This window comes from Prionailurus viverrinus, chromosome B4 (genome assembly GCF_022837055.1).
Source record: "Prionailurus viverrinus isolate Anna chromosome B4, UM_Priviv_1.0, whole genome shotgun sequence".
Classification (NCBI taxonomy): Eukaryota; Metazoa; Chordata; class Mammalia; order Carnivora; family Felidae; genus Prionailurus; species Prionailurus viverrinus.
The window spans coordinates 132,189,915-132,208,448 of NC_062567.1; the positions used below are offsets into that span (position 1 = coordinate 132,189,915).

General features: G+C 46.1%; 1 protein-coding gene across 2 annotated transcripts; it reads right to left on the bottom strand.

The window, feature by feature from the left end:
- Window positions 1-159: 159 nt before the first annotated feature.
- Window positions 160-18,407, bottom strand: DESI1 (desumoylating isopeptidase 1). Of its 2 annotated transcripts, XM_047867630.1 has the most exons (6): window positions 18,051-18,407; window positions 8,795-8,816; window positions 7,620-7,689; window positions 5,179-5,288; window positions 4,366-4,488; window positions 160-2,670 (listed from the first exon to the last, which is right to left on the bottom strand). In XM_047867630.1, the coding sequence occupies exons 1-6, from the start codon at window positions 18,136-18,138 to the stop codon at window positions 2,577-2,579; spliced, it is 507 nt and encodes a 168-aa protein (XP_047723586.1). In that variant the 5' UTR covers window positions 18,139-18,407; the 3' UTR covers window positions 160-2,576. The 2 variants fall into 2 exon arrangements, with proteins under 2 accessions (XP_047723586.1, XP_047723587.1); XM_047867631.1 differs by lacking the exons at window positions 8,795-8,816; window positions 18,051-18,407 and adding an exon at window positions 7,799-8,734.
- Window positions 18,408-18,534: the final 127 nt, after the last annotated feature.

Here is an 18,534-nt window from a genome sequence, read left to right on the forward strand (position 1 = left end):
CAAATATTCTTCCCTGTTATTGTCACTTCTCATCCACAAGGCTAACAAACAAGCAAAGGCAGCATATCCAGACTCAGCAGAGTTAAGCTCAGAGGGAGACAGACTGAGAAGAAGCCTGGCTATGTTGGACGCATACCCAAACCTTAAGCACGACGCAAATGCAGCAGGCAGAAATGAGTTTATTGCATTAGAAAAAACATCAAAGAAAACCAGCAAACACCTCCGTACTAGACACAGTCATTAGTTTGACTTCATGGGCAAAAAGGAATCTCAAAGGTACAAGCTTTATTTTGGGGAAGGGGTGAGGTCCATCCCTCCTCCTTCCCTGTCCCTTTAAACCAATGGACCTTGATGGAGGTGTCTACTGTATGATACACACATGGCTCATTTCTCACTCTGCTTGCCTCACACACTTGTGTGGAGCTAGCTGGTCATAATGAGCACGCTCCTGAGGTTCTGGGATTGACAGAGAAATGTGAGGATTGGGTTGGCGGTCGTAGCCTGAGCCCAGGCTTCCAAAATGAGTGATAGTGGGACTTGGGTGGGGGGAGAGAGCTGGCCTTCCTGGAGAGCTCAGAGAAGGCTGCTTGCTGGCTGATCCCTCCATCTTTCCCCACAAGCCTAGAGCCCAGGCATTGGCACAAACGGCTGCTGGGCATGAAGGGGGACTTTCAGTGAACCAAGTGACAGTCTCTCAGGGTAGCTACTTTGGCTAACTTCTCCTGGGTCTGGAGTGACTGCTATTAGGAGTGAAGCCAGCTGAGCCTGGATATGGGGGAGAAGAGAGAAGGAGACTGTGATGCCACACCTTCTGGCTAGAGCTGAGAGCCCTGGGAGGGAAAGTCTGGAACAGGAGCCTGGAAGAGACAGAGGGCTGGGCAAGGCAACCTGGAAAAGGAGAGAAACCTGGGTGGAAAGTGAAGGACTCCACTAGTAAGCTGCCTTCCCAGGAGGTACCCAGCCCGAAACCTATTCTCCGTGAGCCCAATTCTGCCAGTAGGTCAACATTAAATAACAGTCCCTGCTAGTTTTCTGCTCTCCAAAATGTCACTTGACATCACAGCTGGTCACCATGGAGGTGCCTCTGGGAAGGTCACAGGCAAACACAAAGGCAGAAAATCACCTTTTCCTCTAGCCAAGCCCCTGATGACGCCAACTGCTATGGCTAATGGTAGAGACAGGGAAAGATGAGCAGCAGCTTTTTGAAGAGCAAAGGCACCTGCTGCAGGCCGGACCCCAGGAAAGAGAAGATAATTCAAGTCTGAGAAGTGGCAGGAGCTATGGCGGGAGGGACCCATAGATGCCAGGGCTGGGACTCAGGGACCTGACAGCTCTGAGACCCTTCTCCACACCTCCCCCCCAAAAACTAACTTAAGGGAGGCATGTGTAGAAAAGGAATCTGAAAGCCTCTCCAGGTAAGAAACGTCCAGATTGGTCCTCCCTATAAGCTCCTAGCAGCAGCTCATTAGGAAAATGCCCAGTCAGGCTCTCAACAATGCATCCTTAAAGTCAGAATGACAACAGAAATAACATGTGCCTTCAAAACACACTGAGGATAATGTAAAAAATCTCTATCAGAAACAACTCAAAATTTGCTTGCCACCTTGATTCTGCATTATTATTCTATCTTTCTACATGAGGGATATTTTCCTAGAACAGGGAATCATTTCCCCTTGGTCCCTAGCTGAATATTGCATCTGGTTTGGGGGTGAAGGGGGGTGGTACAGGGACTACAAACAATCTACATTATTACTTGTAGACAATAGGCCTGGGTCTCTGCCGCTCCAGCCCAAACCTTCACAAACTACGAGGTCAGCCATGCTGAGGAAGAGCAGCCTGTAGCCAGCAAGGCAGGTTCTCCAAAATTGATGTCAGAGGATTGGCAATCAGTAGGTGGAAGGAAGAATGGCTTTATCCTGTTTTCTCTGGCCTGACACTTGCTGTCACTCTCCCCTGATCCTGAGGCTTTTGGTTGCTCCAGCCCTGGCCCCGTGGCCTTGCTTGGGGTAGGGAGAGGAGGTGAGAGAGGCTGTGGCTACAGAGTTCACTTAGGTTGGGTCAGTCATCCTGAAACTGGTCTCACGTGCACCAAATCCTTTGGTTCATTTAACACTAGAGAGGAACTGCTTCCGGGATGTTGCAATGGCTGCTTCGTGGATGTTGTAAAACTCACCTGGGTCCCACAGGTGGTGGCAACCTGGGTACAGCGTGGGCGTTCTCTGGAAAGAGGTTCTGGGTCGGGGCTCCCCCAAACCGTGCCTCTTGCCTTCTGCTTAAACAAACCCTCTCCCTTTCTCCAGTGTGGAGGACGCCTAGGAAGCAGCGTCAAGAGTGAACTCACAGACAAGACAGCCTTAATAAATTAGTATAATACTATTAGAAGGGATGGCATTTTGTTCTGTTTCTTAGCAGCATTGTCCTACATGCAGCCTGGTGATCTCCTTCCCTGGGAAATTTAAAAAGCCTTCCCCTGGTTGTTAGCTCTGATGTAAAATTATAAAATAGAAATCTGGTAGGGTTTGTTTTGTTTAAAAAGGAAAAGCCCCGGTGAGGCAGGGCGGTCCCATGCAGTCCTGTTAGCTCTGGCCGTTGGGTCGGCCCACGGGGCTCCCTCCAGGAGGCTGGATCTGAATGGAGTCCAGGAGGGGCCGCAGGGCCTGTCCGAAGGGCCTGTGGAGAAAAGAGACCCAGGGGCTTGGGTGGGCTGGGTGCAGACAGTCACAACCACGCCCATGGGTACAGTGACGCCACCACACAGGGAAGAAGGACACCCATAACCTCACTCGCTTTTCTCACCTACCTCACACATCACGTTCATGGAGGAGCCCTCAAAATGGCCTGCTCTGTGTTTTTATTCCTGGGGTCCCCCTCACCCCACGGAGATGCTACCGTCTTACTATTTCACCTGTAGACCCTGGTTAGCTCTGGCTTGAACAGGCTAGCTGCATACAGGGAACTAGAGCTTTCTGACCTTTCTGCACTTGAATCTTTAATTCTCATGGTATACATGGATAAAAATAAAGTTTAAGTGAGGAAACTGAGGCAGAAGAAAAAGGATAAGAAAAAGGTATTTTCTAGGGAATACTCAGGAAAAATGACAAATGCAGGTTGCCAGGAGGTGTTAAGGCCACTTTCTAAAGGGCTCCCAGTTTGCTCTCAGAGTAACTTGGCTGGAAAAAAACACTGCAAATACTGGAACCTTAGAGACTTTTCAAAATTCCTAGAACCTTAAATCAGGGTGCCCACAACACATCTCAGTTACTGGCTTTCTTTTTCTTTGGTGGATATTGCCATTTTTGAAAATCATGTCCAGGTACAAAGGGAGCATTCTCAAGCGTAAACAGATGACACCAAGATATATTAACCTTAATTCAGACAAGTCCTGGAGCTTCACCCACCAAATAATAACAGCAAGAACATTCCAGCTACTTATACTTGCTTAGGACCTCATAACCTAGATCCTTTAGTAAGGCTGTGAGGCTTAACACACCCACCAAGGAATGGGAAGGCAGAGGCAGGGCTGGGAGACGGGGCTTTCCTCACTAGATTGACACCGCAGCCTTGTTTCCCTTGCAAGTTTTTCCTAAGAGGTTTCTACCCAGGTGTGAAAAACAGCTCACCTTGCTGAGCCTGCTAAACCTGCCAGGATCTCTGTTGGACAGGGCCCCAGTTCAGGAGAAACTGAGTCAGGGTTCGCAAACAGACATGGTCCTGGAGTGGTTAGAGGCTTGCCTGAACACAACAGCAAAGGAAGGGAAGGGTGTGATGGCTTTGGGTGTGTGTGTGTGTGTGTTGTGTGTGTCCTTTCAGGGGACACTGCTTAGATGATGGCCCACAAAGCTCGGACCACATCAGGGTGGGAGGGGCTACGGTGCGTTCTTGAAGAAAACATCTACTGAGGTATGAGGGCAAGTACGAGGTTGTCTCTGAGGGCATCAAAGAGCTCATAGTGCAGGGGAAGAAAGACTAACAAATGACATTCGCAAAATAAGCCACCCTACTAATCCTCTGATCTGTTCTCTGCCTGCCTATCTAAAAGTACACTTTATGCGAGGACTTCTGGGGAGTGGCACGCTTCATGAGATGCCAGGGCTCTGTACAAATGCTGGAGCCGGTGTCAAGTGGATTTCTAAGTTCTGTGGTTGCACTCAGGCCAGGATAGAGTTGGTTCAACTCCAAGGAGGGTGAAGTATTACAGGCATGCATCAGTGAGTGGAGAGAATGGTGGTTTTACCTGGTAGCAGCTGCCATCATGACAGGGCCCACCTAGCTCGGGAGGATTCTGCTGAGATCAGGGGCCAGATGAGCAGCACGGACTGTGAATGGGGATTTCAGGGGCCGGGGCAGAGACCGAAGGCCACTTACGTGGATAGAATTTCAGAGGGAAGGTCAGTGATGTAGGAAGGGATCTTCCGCCCGGTCAGGAACTGTGCCACTTCGTTGGTAAAGGTGTTACAGTTGTGTTCAAAGAGGTTGTAGGCCTCGCTTCTGTACATTGTAAGAAAGGTTTGAAGAACAGATCTGAGAGAGTCAGCAAGCACATATGTGAAATAACTCAAACCAGGAAATGGCATGGAGAGCATAGCTGAGTTAAGAGGACTGTGATTTTCCTTTTCTCATACACTCCAAAAGGACTGCTTGATTTGCCACTCTGGACCACAAAAACAGATTTTTAAGGGAAAGATGAAATAAAAATATATGGCTCCTCTACAGTTTCAGTAGAATCTTCACAGTCACAAAAGCAGAGCTCTAGTGTTAAACACTTACTACAATGACAACTGACTAAAGCTTAAGAGAAAACCTGCTCAAGTTGGCATTTCATCCAAATCCCTCCACAAACCCTGGTTTTGATTTTTCAGGACGAGATACTGGCCCAGGATGGGTTGAGAACAGCAAGTGCTGAGACAGCAGCAGCTGATTTTAATCAGAAGGAATAAATAGCCCTTCCTGTCCTCAGGGTTTCAGCAGAAGGTATGCTGGGATGGGATATCTGCCTGGGAGCAAAGCTGAGCTCTTTTTGTGGCATGAGAACTGCTTTCTCTTCCTATTTATTCAGCAAATACTGGGCCAGACCTTGTGCTGAGTGCTCTGGGCGATGTGACCTTGTGGCTGCCCTCTGGGGCTGATCGTCTAGTGGGGGGGCAGACACAACTAACCACCACCCCTGTCTCCACTCACCGGAACAGAGACTCCCCCAGGGAGGACAGGTATTCCAGAAAGAGTTCTTCTGTGACTTCTGTGCTCCCCACATCAACCACAGAGTCTGGGGGCCCAAGCAATGTCCCTCCCTAAAAGAGCCAACCCAAAGAAAGTCATTAAGTCACCATCTCCACTGAATTTTTTAATGTGGCTTCCCTTGGGAGACCACAGATGCTCTGTTCCAACGTTTACCTTTCAGAGCATCCAGGGCAGATGAAGAGTGTCATTTCCTATCTGTATCAAGGCTGCAATGGCTTAGAGCTTCCTGTTAACTCTCCATTGCCAAATGCTGGCAACGTGGCTAAGAAGCTGGGCTGCTTTCTTCTGCTGGGGCCCTGGGAAATTGAGTCTCTGGCCAGTCTCAGGCCAGACCCCTGATGCTGTCACCTCATCCAGTTGATAAAAAAATAGAAACCCAGAATCTGAAGTCTCCCTGTGTTCCCAACAGGCCTGATCCCAAGGGCACAAAAGGAGAACCAGAAATGGCTAGCACTTGACAGGCCATCTTTCCATGCCTATATTTAAGTGTATGCAGCCAGTTTTTTCTTGTGACACACTTGCTATCCCTTAGAACACTGGGGAAATGTGAAGACTGTGAGAAGTCTGGCAGGCTGGCAAACACTTCCACAATTTAGTTCTATTTTATCTGGGAGGCTAATCTAACAATGCCGATAGGGTTCCCCAGGCAAGGGAGTTAATGGCCCATGAAAGGCCTACAGGAAACCCTCCACCATGGGTTAATAGACTGCTATAGCAGACTAAAGGAGAGCCTGAGGCCAAGGGGAAAGCAGCCATGGGTGTGCAACAGATCACTGGGGAGGGCAGAGCTGGGAATGGCTAGGGGGTAAGGGAGAGCACTCCTGAGCAGAACTCCCTTGAAAGATCATTAATTCACCCAATAGCTATTGGGCACCTACTGTGTGGCTGACATTGTTCTAGGCACTGGGGAAAGCCTGGTGAGCAGGATCATTACAATCGTCCAAGAATAATGGTCTCAAAATTGTAAGAGACTGAAAGATCACTATTCGACCCCCTATTATTCATTCATATAACAAATATATATTGAGAACTTACTATGTGCCAGGCCTATGCTAGGCACTGGGGGTATGATGTGGACAAAACAGATAAGATTCTTGCCCTCATGGAGCTTATAGTCTAGCAGGGAAGGCAGACAAAAAAAAAAAAAATCCCATAAACCAATATATAATTTTGAGCTGTAATAAGGTTATTAAAAGTCCAGCATGCCATCAGTACATATAACAGGGGACCTTTCCAGTCTGAGGAGTCTGGGAAGGCTTGCCTGAGAAAGTGACATTGAGCTCAAATCCGAAGGATGGAGAGGCAGAACCAGGCGAAGGATCAGGGAGGTGGACGAAGTGAGAGAGTAGGTTTAAATGTCAAGGTATGTTCAAGGAATGAGAAGAAGGTGTGTGTGTGTGGGGGGGGGGGGGGGTGGCGGGAAGGCACAACCTGAAAAGAGGTCATTCAGAGAGGGAGACAGTGAGTGACCAGATCAGATACGGCCTTGAAGCCATGCTGAGCTTTCTGGGTTTTATCCCAAGAGCAGTGGGCAGAGTTCTGACTTCAGCAGGGGAATGCCATGATCAGATTTTCATCTTGAAAAGATCACTTTGCCTCCTGTGTGGAGACCTGACTGAGGAGGAGCAGAGGTACTGCTGTGGTCCAGGCTGGACGTGAGCGTGGCATGGATGAAGGTGAAAGCTCTGGAAATATGGGAAGAGATGAACAGAGACTGACTTAAGATATATTTACAAGGTAGAACTGACTGGGCTTAACGAAGGATTTGTTACAGGAGGTAAGGGACCAGCTAGAGGAAGAAATCAAGAATGACTTTCCATTTATGAATAGCAAAATGAATGGTTTGTTGGTCTTTGCTTGAGCACCTTCTACGAAAACCTTAGATTGTTCGGAGAGAAAGTTTGTGGCAAGGTACATGGGTTTTAGAGACAGAGAGTCCTGAGTTTTAGTACTGGTGCCACTTACTGGCCATGTAAGTCTGGGCAACTCACTTTACCCCTCAGAGCCCTCATCCTTCAGCTCAACATTGACCGAGTTCATACTATGAGCTCGGCACTGAGCTGGTGACAGGGACAGAGAGTGAGACACGGTCTCAGCTCACAAGGAGCTTATACACAGCTCCCTGCAGAGACTCAGGAACAGCTCATCCATCATACCATGCTCGGTGTGACCCAGAGGGACCCACATATGTCGAGGGGGCACAAAGGACGCCTGGGAAGGGTGTTTTTGAGCTGAGTCTTAAGGTAGTTATGAGGAACTAAGCCACAGGCTGACATCCACTGGGCTAGAAGCCAGACATACAGAGTAGTAGTAAAGTTCCTGGTCTATGGGAACCCTGGGAACGTGAGACTTCAGGGCAGGGTGTGGGGGAAGCCACTCACTGGGGGACAGCTGGAGATACCGCCACTGCCGAAGAAGAACTCATCCTTGTGCACAACTATGGAGGTATGCCTGCAATGCAGAGAAGAGACAGGATAAGCCAGAAAACTTCAAACTGGTCTGAGAAAAAGCAAACACCACACTTCAAGGAGAATAATTTCTGCCCAAGGATAGGACTTACACGGTCAGCAGCCTTATAAAACTAACCAAAGGCATAAATACCATAGATCAGAGTTTCTCAACTTTGGCACTACTAACATTTGGGGCTGGAAAATTCTTTGCTGGGGGGCTGTCCTGTGCATTCTAGAAGCTTAACAGCATCCTGGCCTCCACCCACTAGTTGCCAGTGGCACCCCCCCAATCAGTTGTGACAACCAGACAGGTCTCCAGACACTGCTGAATGTCTCCTGGGGCAGAATAGAACACAGCAGAAGAGGAGTCCCTAGATTCACCCTGATACTGACACACCTTTACTGAAATAAAGCTCTGCAGACTAAGGGGTGTTCCTAGGCAGTTAACAGGAGAGGTTAACCTGGACCATGCTGAGGCAAGACCTGTTTCGGGTGGAAGTGCTCATATTACTCGGCTTGAGTCAAACGAAGCAAAAAGACATTCTGGTCATCCCAAATGTCAGCAGGCTCCAGGAGTCCAGATGGAATACTGACCTATGGTCTCCTCTCATTAATGGAACTGAGAGCTCAGCTACCATCTTGTCTGAAAGGGGTGGATCCAGTGCTGACAGACGACGGCAGATGTGTTTTAAGACAGCCATGTGGAGCCCTTGGGACTTCTGTAGTTAGAAGGCTTGGTCAGGTGTGGGCATGACATCATTCTACCTTTCTTTAGGCGAGGGTTTCTCAACCTCAGCACCACTGCCATTTTTTGCTTGGATAATTCTTTGTTGTGAAGGGCTGCCTTGTGCATTGTAGGGTGTTTATAGCAGCATCCCTGGCTTCCGTCCACCCATCAAAAATGTCTCTAGACACTGCCAAATTCCCTGGGGTTGGGGATAGGGGCACAAAATTACCCCTGGTTGAGAACCACTGCTTTAGAACTTGGAAGTTTCATGATACAGAGAGTTAGGTTTCAAGCTGGAAACATAGACTGGAACCTGAAGTGCACAGGTACTTTGTTTCATAAACCAGTCAGTCATTGTAAGGAGTCCCACCCAACTTACCAGATGCCTTCCAGTTGTTTCCCTGTAGAGAAAAGAAGAGATTTAGCTACTCAGGACCAGAATAAATGGCCTCCCAGCCTGAGCAAATTCAGAACATCACTCAAACCCACTATAAACCCACTCAAACCCAATTTAACCCACTATAAACCCACTCAAACCCACTTTAACCCACTATAAACCTCTGGGGGGATTTTCCAGGAACACAATTTTCCTCCAATAAGGTCCTTAGGTCATGATATAGGTATGTCATGTTAAGTAAGTTGAACGGTTATCAGAATCCTTCATCAGAATGCAAGATAAAAACACTGGTATAGATGTACCCCAATTTTATGTTTGTTTTTCTTTCCCTGTCAGGGCCAATTCAACTTTGCCTTTAATTTGTCTCACATATAGCGACAACAGTAAAACAATGGTATAAAAAGCTATCATCCACTTCTTCATTGAGCATATGGGAGGTGAAACCCTTCAGAAAATGGCAGAGCGAAACTTTACAAATGCCGTCCATTTGGAACAGTCAATGCAAATGTATTCTGTACCTCTATATGGCAGAAATGATGTTAGATATGGAAATGAAAGTACGAAGAGATCACTGTCCTGCCTTTAAGGAGCCCAAAGTCAAATGGAAAGAGAGACACACATAACTAAGTAAAACACAATGTTGATAGGTTCTAATTATACAGTGGTAAAAATAAGATGCTATATATGATAAAGATAAGGAACTACCTTCATAAACTGTAATTCAACCCAGGAAAAGTAGGGGCAGGGATGGACGTTTCTGCCAGAGGGAATAGTATGTGCAAACCCACGGTTGTGATAAAGATCAAGGTCCTGCAGGTTAGAACAAAGACTGTAGTGATGGTGACAGGAGGAAAAGTGGTCAGCAAGGATGCCAGGAAAGTAGGGTAAGCCCAGACAGAAGGCTGTCCTACACCGTGGGGGCATTCATGGTTGTTAGGCAGCCAGCAGAGTGCCTTAACCAGATCTATGTTTTTGTTTTTGTTTTTTTTAATGTTTATTTAGTTTTGAGAGGGAGAGAGAGAGAGAGAGAGAAACATGTGAGCAGGGTAGAGGCAGAGAGAGGAGACACAGAATCTGAAGCAGGCTCCAGGCTATGAGCTGTCAGCACAGAGCCCAACTCAGGCCTCGAACTCATGAACAGTGAGATCATGACCTGAGCCGAAGTCAGATGCTTAACCGACTAAGCCGCCCAGGAGCCCCCAGCTCCATGTTTCTAAAAGACAACTATATCTTTTATTTATTTTTTTAATGATTTTTTAAAGTTTATTTATTTTGAGAGAGAGGGAGAGAGAGATAGAACACAAGCAGGAGAGGGGCAGAGAGAGAGGAAGGGAGAGAGAATCCCGAGCTAAGAGCGCGGAGCCTGATTCAGGGCTTGAACTCACAAACCGTGAGATCATGACCTGGGCTGAAACCAGGAGTGGAACACTTAACTGACTGAGCCTCCCAGGCGGCCCAAGACAATTATATCTTTTAAAAGAGAACTCCTGACGTAGAAGATGAACAGGAGGGCAGGTCATAGAGAGAGCCGACTAGAGTGAGGTCTTTGCAATAGTCCATGGGAGACACTACATGACAGTGCTAAGGATGACGAGACCCGATGTGAGGCTCAAACTCATGAACTGTGAGATCATGACTTGAGCCGAAACCAAGAGCCAGACGCTTAACCAACGAAGCCACCCAGGTGCCCCAATGCTGTGTCTATTTTACATATAAACATTTCATTCTCTGTTAGTGTTATGAGGCTAAGTGAAGTAACAAGGAAAATCAAATGTAGCAGAGTTCTGTCCGTCCTCCAGTTGGAGACAAGTCTGCTTTTCACTAAGAGACCGGCTGCTCTGGCCCACGAGGTCACAAATGGGGTTTCTGGGGTAGCCCCCTAAAGGCCGTGGAGCAGGCTCTGCCCTTATTCAAACAGCTCAAATTCCACAGAGGTGGATGTGAAACAGACTGGATGCTGAAGGGGAGTGGTAACCCATTTACGACAAGCATCTTCAAATGGACTGATTAGATGTACATCCTTTCTGAATCTGAACTGCTCCCAAGTTATCCTTATTCTCACATCATCCTTATGTGGTACAGTAGGGCAAATATTTATTACCATCATTTTACAAACAGGTAAATAAAGATGCATGGTTTGTCCAGCATAAAAGAAGAAAAAAACACGATATGACAATGTACTTGTGGGAGCAGCTGAGGTAGAAACCCAAGGGCAGCTGTTCAGTAGTCTGTTCTCAGGAGAAAGAAAACAAGGGCCATAGTCTCCTCCCCGCAGGGTGACAGGCATTGGAAAGTGGAACTTAACTGATTTAAAATAAATTTTTTTTTTCCCTTCCTCACTGGGGTGGGAGGAGGTGAGTAGGAGGTGGTGATTTGAATTAGGTCACAAGGCCATTTTGGAACATGAATTAGGCTCAGTGGATATTAACACACTACAGAAGCAGATTATTTTCCCACTAGGATGTCCTCAGCAGGCCAGAGAGTGGGTGGGTCAGATGCCTGCATGTCTCCAAGCCTGCCAGCACAGCCAAAGCACTGAATTCAAGGCCTATGAAGGACGCAAGTGAAAACAAATGGAAGACATGGAGAACAGCCTTGTTTCCATCATGAATAACAAACAATGTAGAGTGAGGTCTCCATTAGTCAGCATTCCACTGATTGTAAGAGTTAAGTTAGTATATAAAAGCCAAGGAGAAAATACTCCACCCACCTCATCAATTAACATGAATGGAGCACGTAGACCTACATGCTGGTTGTAGGACACGCTCAAGATCAGCACTTGGAATACTGCTGATGTTTAACCAATGTCTATTAATAAGTATAAGTGATGATGGAGATGGGGCAGCAGGGGCCTCTGTGCAGGTAGCATTAGCTCATTGGTATAAGTCAAATGCAGTGCCAGCTCACTTCCCAAATTTCTCCTCTCATGATAGTATTTTTATTTATTTTAATTCCGGTATAGTTAACATACAGTGTTATTAATAGTTGCGTGTGTGTGTGTGTATGTGTGTGTGTATGTGTGTGTGTGTGTGTGTATATATATATACACACACACACACACATACACATACACACACACATTGGTTAACATACAGTGTTATTGTGTGTGTGTGTATACACACACACACACACACACACACACACACATATATATATATATGTGGTTTTTTTTAAGATTTTATTTTTAAGTAATCTCTATACCCAACCTGGAGCTTGAATTCACAACCCTGAGATCAAGAGTCACGTGCTCCACTGACTTAGCCAGTGAGGAGACGCTTGATAGTGTTTTTAATTGACAATGTTCTAGTGTGCTGGGTGGCTCAGCATTTGCCAGATTACCATCAATGTGAGGGGGGTAATGTTAACTTAAGAAATCAGCTTGCCCTTCTTTGGGCCACTGGATAAATATTGAATCTAGGTTGGAAAAAGGTAAAAGGAAATATTTGTATAACATAACTGGGCCTCTGCCAATATAATAATATTTTTAAGTTTATTTATTTTGAGAGAGAGAGAGAAAGAGAGAGAGAGCATGGGAGGGGCAGAGACAGGCAGAGAGACAGAATCCCAAGCAGGCTCTGCACCATGCGTGGGCTTGAACTCATGCGGGGCTTGAACTCATGAACCGCGAGATCACGACCTGAGTTGAAGTTGGACGCTTAACCGACCGAGCCACCCAGGTGCCGGAGAGGGTTCCCTTTTAATCACTGCTTGTTTTTATTAGTCAGGCCTTGTAGCAATGTTTTGAGGAGCAATAGTCCACCCAGGCTGTATTTACTGAACACCAAGTACTGTGGATATCTAGAGTTCTTGCCCCCAGTGGAGCTTCCAGTCCAGTTGGAGGGGGGGGTGTGTGGATATTGACAAGAAAATGAACAATTATAAAATAGAATGATGAATGCCACTAAAGGAGAGTACACTGTGTTATTAGCTCATACTAGGGACACACAACCAAGATTTGGAGGGGTGGTGGTCAGGGAAGGTTTCCTGGGGGAAGTGACACTTTAGTTGAGATCTCAAGGATAAGCAGAAGTTAGCCAGACCAAATGAAAGTATTCCTGGCAGAGGGCACAGCCTTTGAAAAGCTAAGAGGTAAAAAAGAGCTGAACACTTTCAGTCCTGTTAGGGTGTACAGCAGCCCTTTTCCACTGGGATTCTGAAAGAGAATAAGCCCTCATGCCCCAGGGTATCTATTGGCAGAATTGAGAAAATAGTCTATCAGATCATTTCCCTCAGAGCTTCATTCTCATGTGTAATCCAGTTAAGAAAGGCTCCTATTGACTGTGTTCAGTATGTGGAGACAGGTGAGGGTGGAGAAAAAAGCCGGAGAAAGATCACGAAGGGCCTTGTAAGCTGCGTTAGTTTTCATTTTGCCATAATGAAATCACATGATTACTAAACTAATTCCTTAGATGGATATAGAACAGTTCATACAATGAACAATAAAAATCTAAAACAAAGCACAATAGATGGCATTAAAACATTAAAAACCCCTTCAGATTCAAATAAATTCTATGTAATCTTCAAGCTTGAGTTCAAGTCCCAATTGTTCCTATAATCAATATTTATTGCGGGGCACCTAGCTGGCTCAGTCAGGGGAGCATACGACTCAATCTTGGGGTCATGAGTTCAAGCCCCACAGTGGGTGCAGCGTTCATTTTAAAAAACAAAAATTCTTTGAGCATCAGCTCTGACTGGCTACCTGGGATGTACTGAGAAATGAGACAGTCTCTGCCCTCCAGCAGCTCAAGGTTCTTGATGAAGTCTTTCTGACACATTCAGAAATGTGACACATTCAGAAATTTCAGACACATTCAGGCCCACCAAGGCCTCTCCCTTCTTTCAAGACCTAAAATGATCGCTTCACCACTCACTAGTTTTGGTATCTAGTCATAATTTATTTTATGCTGTTTTCTAATGTTGCATGTGTATGCATGTTATTTTTAGTGAAATAAACTGCTGGAGGACAGAGTTCATGTTTTTTACTTCATTACTATTTTGTATTACAGAATCAAGCAAGGACCTGAGTCCAGACTAAAATTTCAAACATTCCTTAGATTGCATTCTGCCAAGAAATAAAGGTCTGTATTCTATATCTTTACGTCTTTAAACCTGGGAACAATTTTGAGATAGGCTTGTAAAAAAAAAGTAATAAATAAATGTAATCCCAGGACGTGCATATACACAAAACTTTGGATCAGAAAACAATCAACAAATATCAAGTGCCTCTTACTGTAATTAAAAAAACCCCAAACATCTCTGCATTTATGCCTATGTACTTTAGCACACAAAAAGGTCATGAGATTTAGAGAACAGCCGCAATTATTAAGAGGACAAATTTAAAGGACAATTATAATAGCTAATTACTGTAGGCAAATGGTACACTATGAAAAAGAGGTACAATCAGCTGTCTATTAGAATGCTAAAGATAAATTTGGGGCCATTTTCATGGTGATTGAAGGACAATGGTACAGAAGTACCTTCATGGAAGCAATTCTAGGAGACTGAAAACTGGACAGCATAGAACTGTGGAGTCTGCATGGTTTGCAGGGGAGAAGGGAATTATGTTGGACTTTATCTAGTCCAATCATGACGGTAACAGAGCTAGATGGGGTCTTATCATGAGGCTCTGTCATAACAAGAAAAGAAGGTATTACTGATGAGGTCACACTAACTTAGTTTGAGGAATGATCATATATCTGTGATTATGAATGGCACATACACATTGAACCCAGATATTTTTCTCAGCCAAATTTGAAACACGTGACCAAAGATGGCTTTACAAACTTCAAAAATTATAAAGGGACGCATTACACAGTAGAAGGGGTACAGCAACATGATTGACAACATGAGCTCTGAAAGTCAGACTGCCTGCGTTTATAACCCAGTCCTGCCACTTACCAGCTGTGGGAGCTGGGGGCAAATTTAATGCCTCAGGTTCCTCAAACGAAAAGCAGAAGTAATAACAGGACGTACTTCACAAAATTGTGGTGAGGGTTATAACACACACAAAGCACTCAGAAAAAAAGAGTCTGGCACATGGTAAGCTCTTAATAAATGCTAGCTATTAATATGCTTCTGGAAGTCATAGCAAAAGTCAGGAAACAAATTGACTTTTGAAAGGTTCAAATATATTTAGGAATGGGAAATCAATATATGGTTACTCACAAAACTGGGACATACCCAACCTTAAGGTTGGTGATGTCTGGACAGGATGAACCAGTACAGCAATGCCCATTTTCCATAAGTTTTCAACTCTAGAAGGTAATGACCATTAGCTTTGATAACACTTTCATTACTTTTGCAAAAGGCATAAGAGCAATATGGGAAAAAGGGGATAGGGAAGAGAGAATTAGATTGGCAGGTAAGGTGATGTTCTTAGAAATACCATTGTGGTCAGGTGTGCAAAGTTGGTTAAGTTACCATTGTTGGCTAGGATTTCAAATCTATGTAAAAAAAAAAAAAAAAAAAGTGAAGGGGATAGGTCTAGCACTCCACCTTCAGACCTTCAGTTATGGCACTTTTCCCTTTACCCATGACACTCCAAAAAGGCATTCTTTCAGTTCCAGGACAAGGCCAAGCTCTTTCCTGCCTCAGGGCCTTGGCAGATTGATCCCCCTTAAGCTTAGAACACTGTAACTCCCTCACCACTTTCCTTGTGGCTACTTCTTCATCCTGAAATTCCCAAGTTAAAAGTCACTACTCTTGCCACTGTTATTTAGAGTAAGTTTCTCTTGGAGTGCCTGGGTGGCTCAGTTGGTTAAGCGTCTGACTTGGGCTCATGATCTCACAGTTCACGAGTTTGAGCCCTGCATTGGGCATTCTGCAGGGAACCCGCTTCAGATCTTCTGTCCCCCTCTCTCTCTCTACCCCTCCACCAGTTGTACTCTCTCTCTCTCAAAAATAAAAAAAGAAAAAGAAAAAGAAAAAGGAACATCTGGTTGGCTTGGTCGGTTGGGTGTCTGATTTCAGCTCAGGTCATGATCTCATAGCTCGGGAGTTCAAGCCCTGCATCAGGTGGTCCTGACGGCTTGGAGCCTGGAGCCTGGTTTGGATTCTGTGTGTCTCTCTCTGCCCACCCCAGCTCATGCTCTGTCTCTCTCTCTCCTTCAAAAATAAGTAAACATTAAAAAAAATTTTTTTGAAGTAAATTTCCCTTGTTACTTTCTACCTTAGCAACCTGTTTGCTTCTTGCACTGCCCAGCATTTACCACAATTATTATTTTAAATAATTGAATCATTATTATTTTTTGCTTATTTTTTATGTTTTCTTCACTAAATAGTTCCAGGATGGTAGTGAACATCTTTGCTCAATATATTATCCTCAGTTAAGCTTACCATTCAGACTAGCACATAGTAGCCACTCAAAAAAAAAAAAAAAATCTGCTGAATCAATCATGAAGCAGTGATTCCTAAGAGCGCTTACAGCTATGATTACACTAATCAAATGGCTCCATTGCAAGAAGTTTAGTTGGAACTTGACTGATGTAATCTGTTAGTGATTAGCACCTTCCCCAATGACTTTGTAAGTTTTGCTTTCAGTTTTGCCTTACTCATTTTAACAACTGGTGATCTAGGCCCAAACTTCTACCCAACAATGGATTGGCTACATAACAATTATCTGAGGAGCTTATTAAAAATACAGATTTTTGGATCAAAACTCCAGAAGATTCTTAGTTGGTACTTGTGTACTGAGGCTCTAGAATCCATATATTTAAAACTTTGTTTATTTTGAATAATGTTATGTGTGTAGTACACAATTCAAAAGGTACAAAAAAAGTTTATTGTGAAGTCTCCCTTCTATTCCTGTGGCATCAAGTTTCCCTTGCCATAAGTTACCACTGTTTCAGTTTCTTATGTATTCTTCCGGATAATTATTTGCCTACATGAGCATGTATAAATCCTTTGCTTTAAAACATCTGAATATTTAAAGAATTGTTCCAACTTTGCTTTTTCTACTCGTACTCAACAAAACGTTGAAGGTGAAGTTCCCTGTCTGTTGAACAAGCATCCTAGGTGATTCTGATGTGAAGCCAAATATGAGTAACCATTCAGTGGCCTAGGGTTAAGAGACTGAGTTCAACTCACTAAGATACATTAGAAACTCAAGGACATTGAAAAGATGCCCTCAAAAGTAGCCTTGCTTACTTGACCTCTGCCCTCTTGCCTTAACCATGAGGCAGAGGGAAGGAGACACAGAATCCGAAGCAGTTTCCAGGATCTGAGCTGTCAGCACAGAGCCTGACGCGGGGCTTGAACCCACAAGTGGTGAGATCATGACCTGAGCTGAAGTCGGCCGCCTGACCGACTGAGCCACCCAGGCGCTCCAAGGACACATTTTCTAATGCGTCCATAAAAGCCAGGAAAAACTAGCCATTTAAGCGAATGTTGCCAAAGTTGTTCAATTTTTCAATTCCTAAAATCCTTTCCTGCCCAATATCACCTGAAATCGCAAACTCGACCATTTCTATGTTAGATGAGACATTTTTGGTATTTGGCTTATAATGAGGTTCGATGTGCAGTGAACTAGGGCTGATTTTCTCTCCCGGCAGTTAAGTAGTTTAATGGAGCACAACCGAAATACTTCCTTTACTAACCCTTACTGACACAACAGTATCCAGTCCTCCGCGAGAACTGCTTTCTAACCATCTGGGCAAAAGCAATTAACTTAGAAACTGTAGAGAAGACCGCATCGTCAGGTCAGAACTTGGTGAATTCTCGAGTCCGGACTCCAGTAGACCTGACTTCACCTCTACCTGGGGGCGATGGCTGGGCCCCTTGTGCAGCTCTAGCTTCCTATTCCCATCTACCCCAGAGACTGCAGTTTCCTTTTGGCACGGAGGGAAGGCTCTCTAAGGGCCACCCCGGAATCTCCTCCGCAGTGTCCCTTTCATCACGAGGGGCACCGCGCGGCAGGCACCCTCACCTCCCTTACACTGCGCCGAGGAAGGAGTGTAAAGGGTTCCCCAAGTGAGGCAGGGAAGACGCCGGGATGCAGCGCCAGCTTAGCTTGCGGCTCTGAGGGGCAGCGGGAGGGCGTGACTCCTCCGTCCCTTCCTCCTGGACTCAAACGTCAAGACAGAAAAAGGGGTTCAAGGCGCCCAAACCTCAGACCTCTCCCTTCTCCACTCGGGCTTTTCTCCATCCTCTGGGCCCCGCGTCTCCCCCTGAGCCGTGGTCCAGGCCTCCCTACCTCGGCCGGCCGTCCCGGCACCCTCTCGCCCGCCCCCAGCCCCCTCACCCAGCATGATGGGGCTGAGCCGCCGGGCCAGGCCCTTGGACAGGTCGTACACGTAGAGCTTCACCGGATAGAGATTCGGCGGCTCCATCGGGACCCGTGGCGGCGGTGGCCACGAAGTCCCTCAGGCACCCGGTAGCAGCTTGGACCTTCCCGTACCCGACGGGGGTGGGGAGCGTAGGGAGCGGGGGACCGAGCCCAGGCCCGGCCTGAGGGGCGGGGGAAAGGCGGCCCTGCGCTGCACGCGCCCCGACACCCGCCACGGGCAACGACTACTGTGAGGTGACAGAGCCGGGACGGGCAGGGACCGCGCTGAAGAGGAGGCGGGGGCGAGGACGCACTCTTGCGCATGTGCCTACCGTCCCGACGGGCGGCGAGGGGCGGGGTTTCGCAGGAAGGGGCGGGGCTTTCGCAGATTGGATAGGTTAGTTAGGGACGATTGTGGAAAGCGGAAGGTGGAGGTGGGCGTGTCAATTTGACGCGAAAT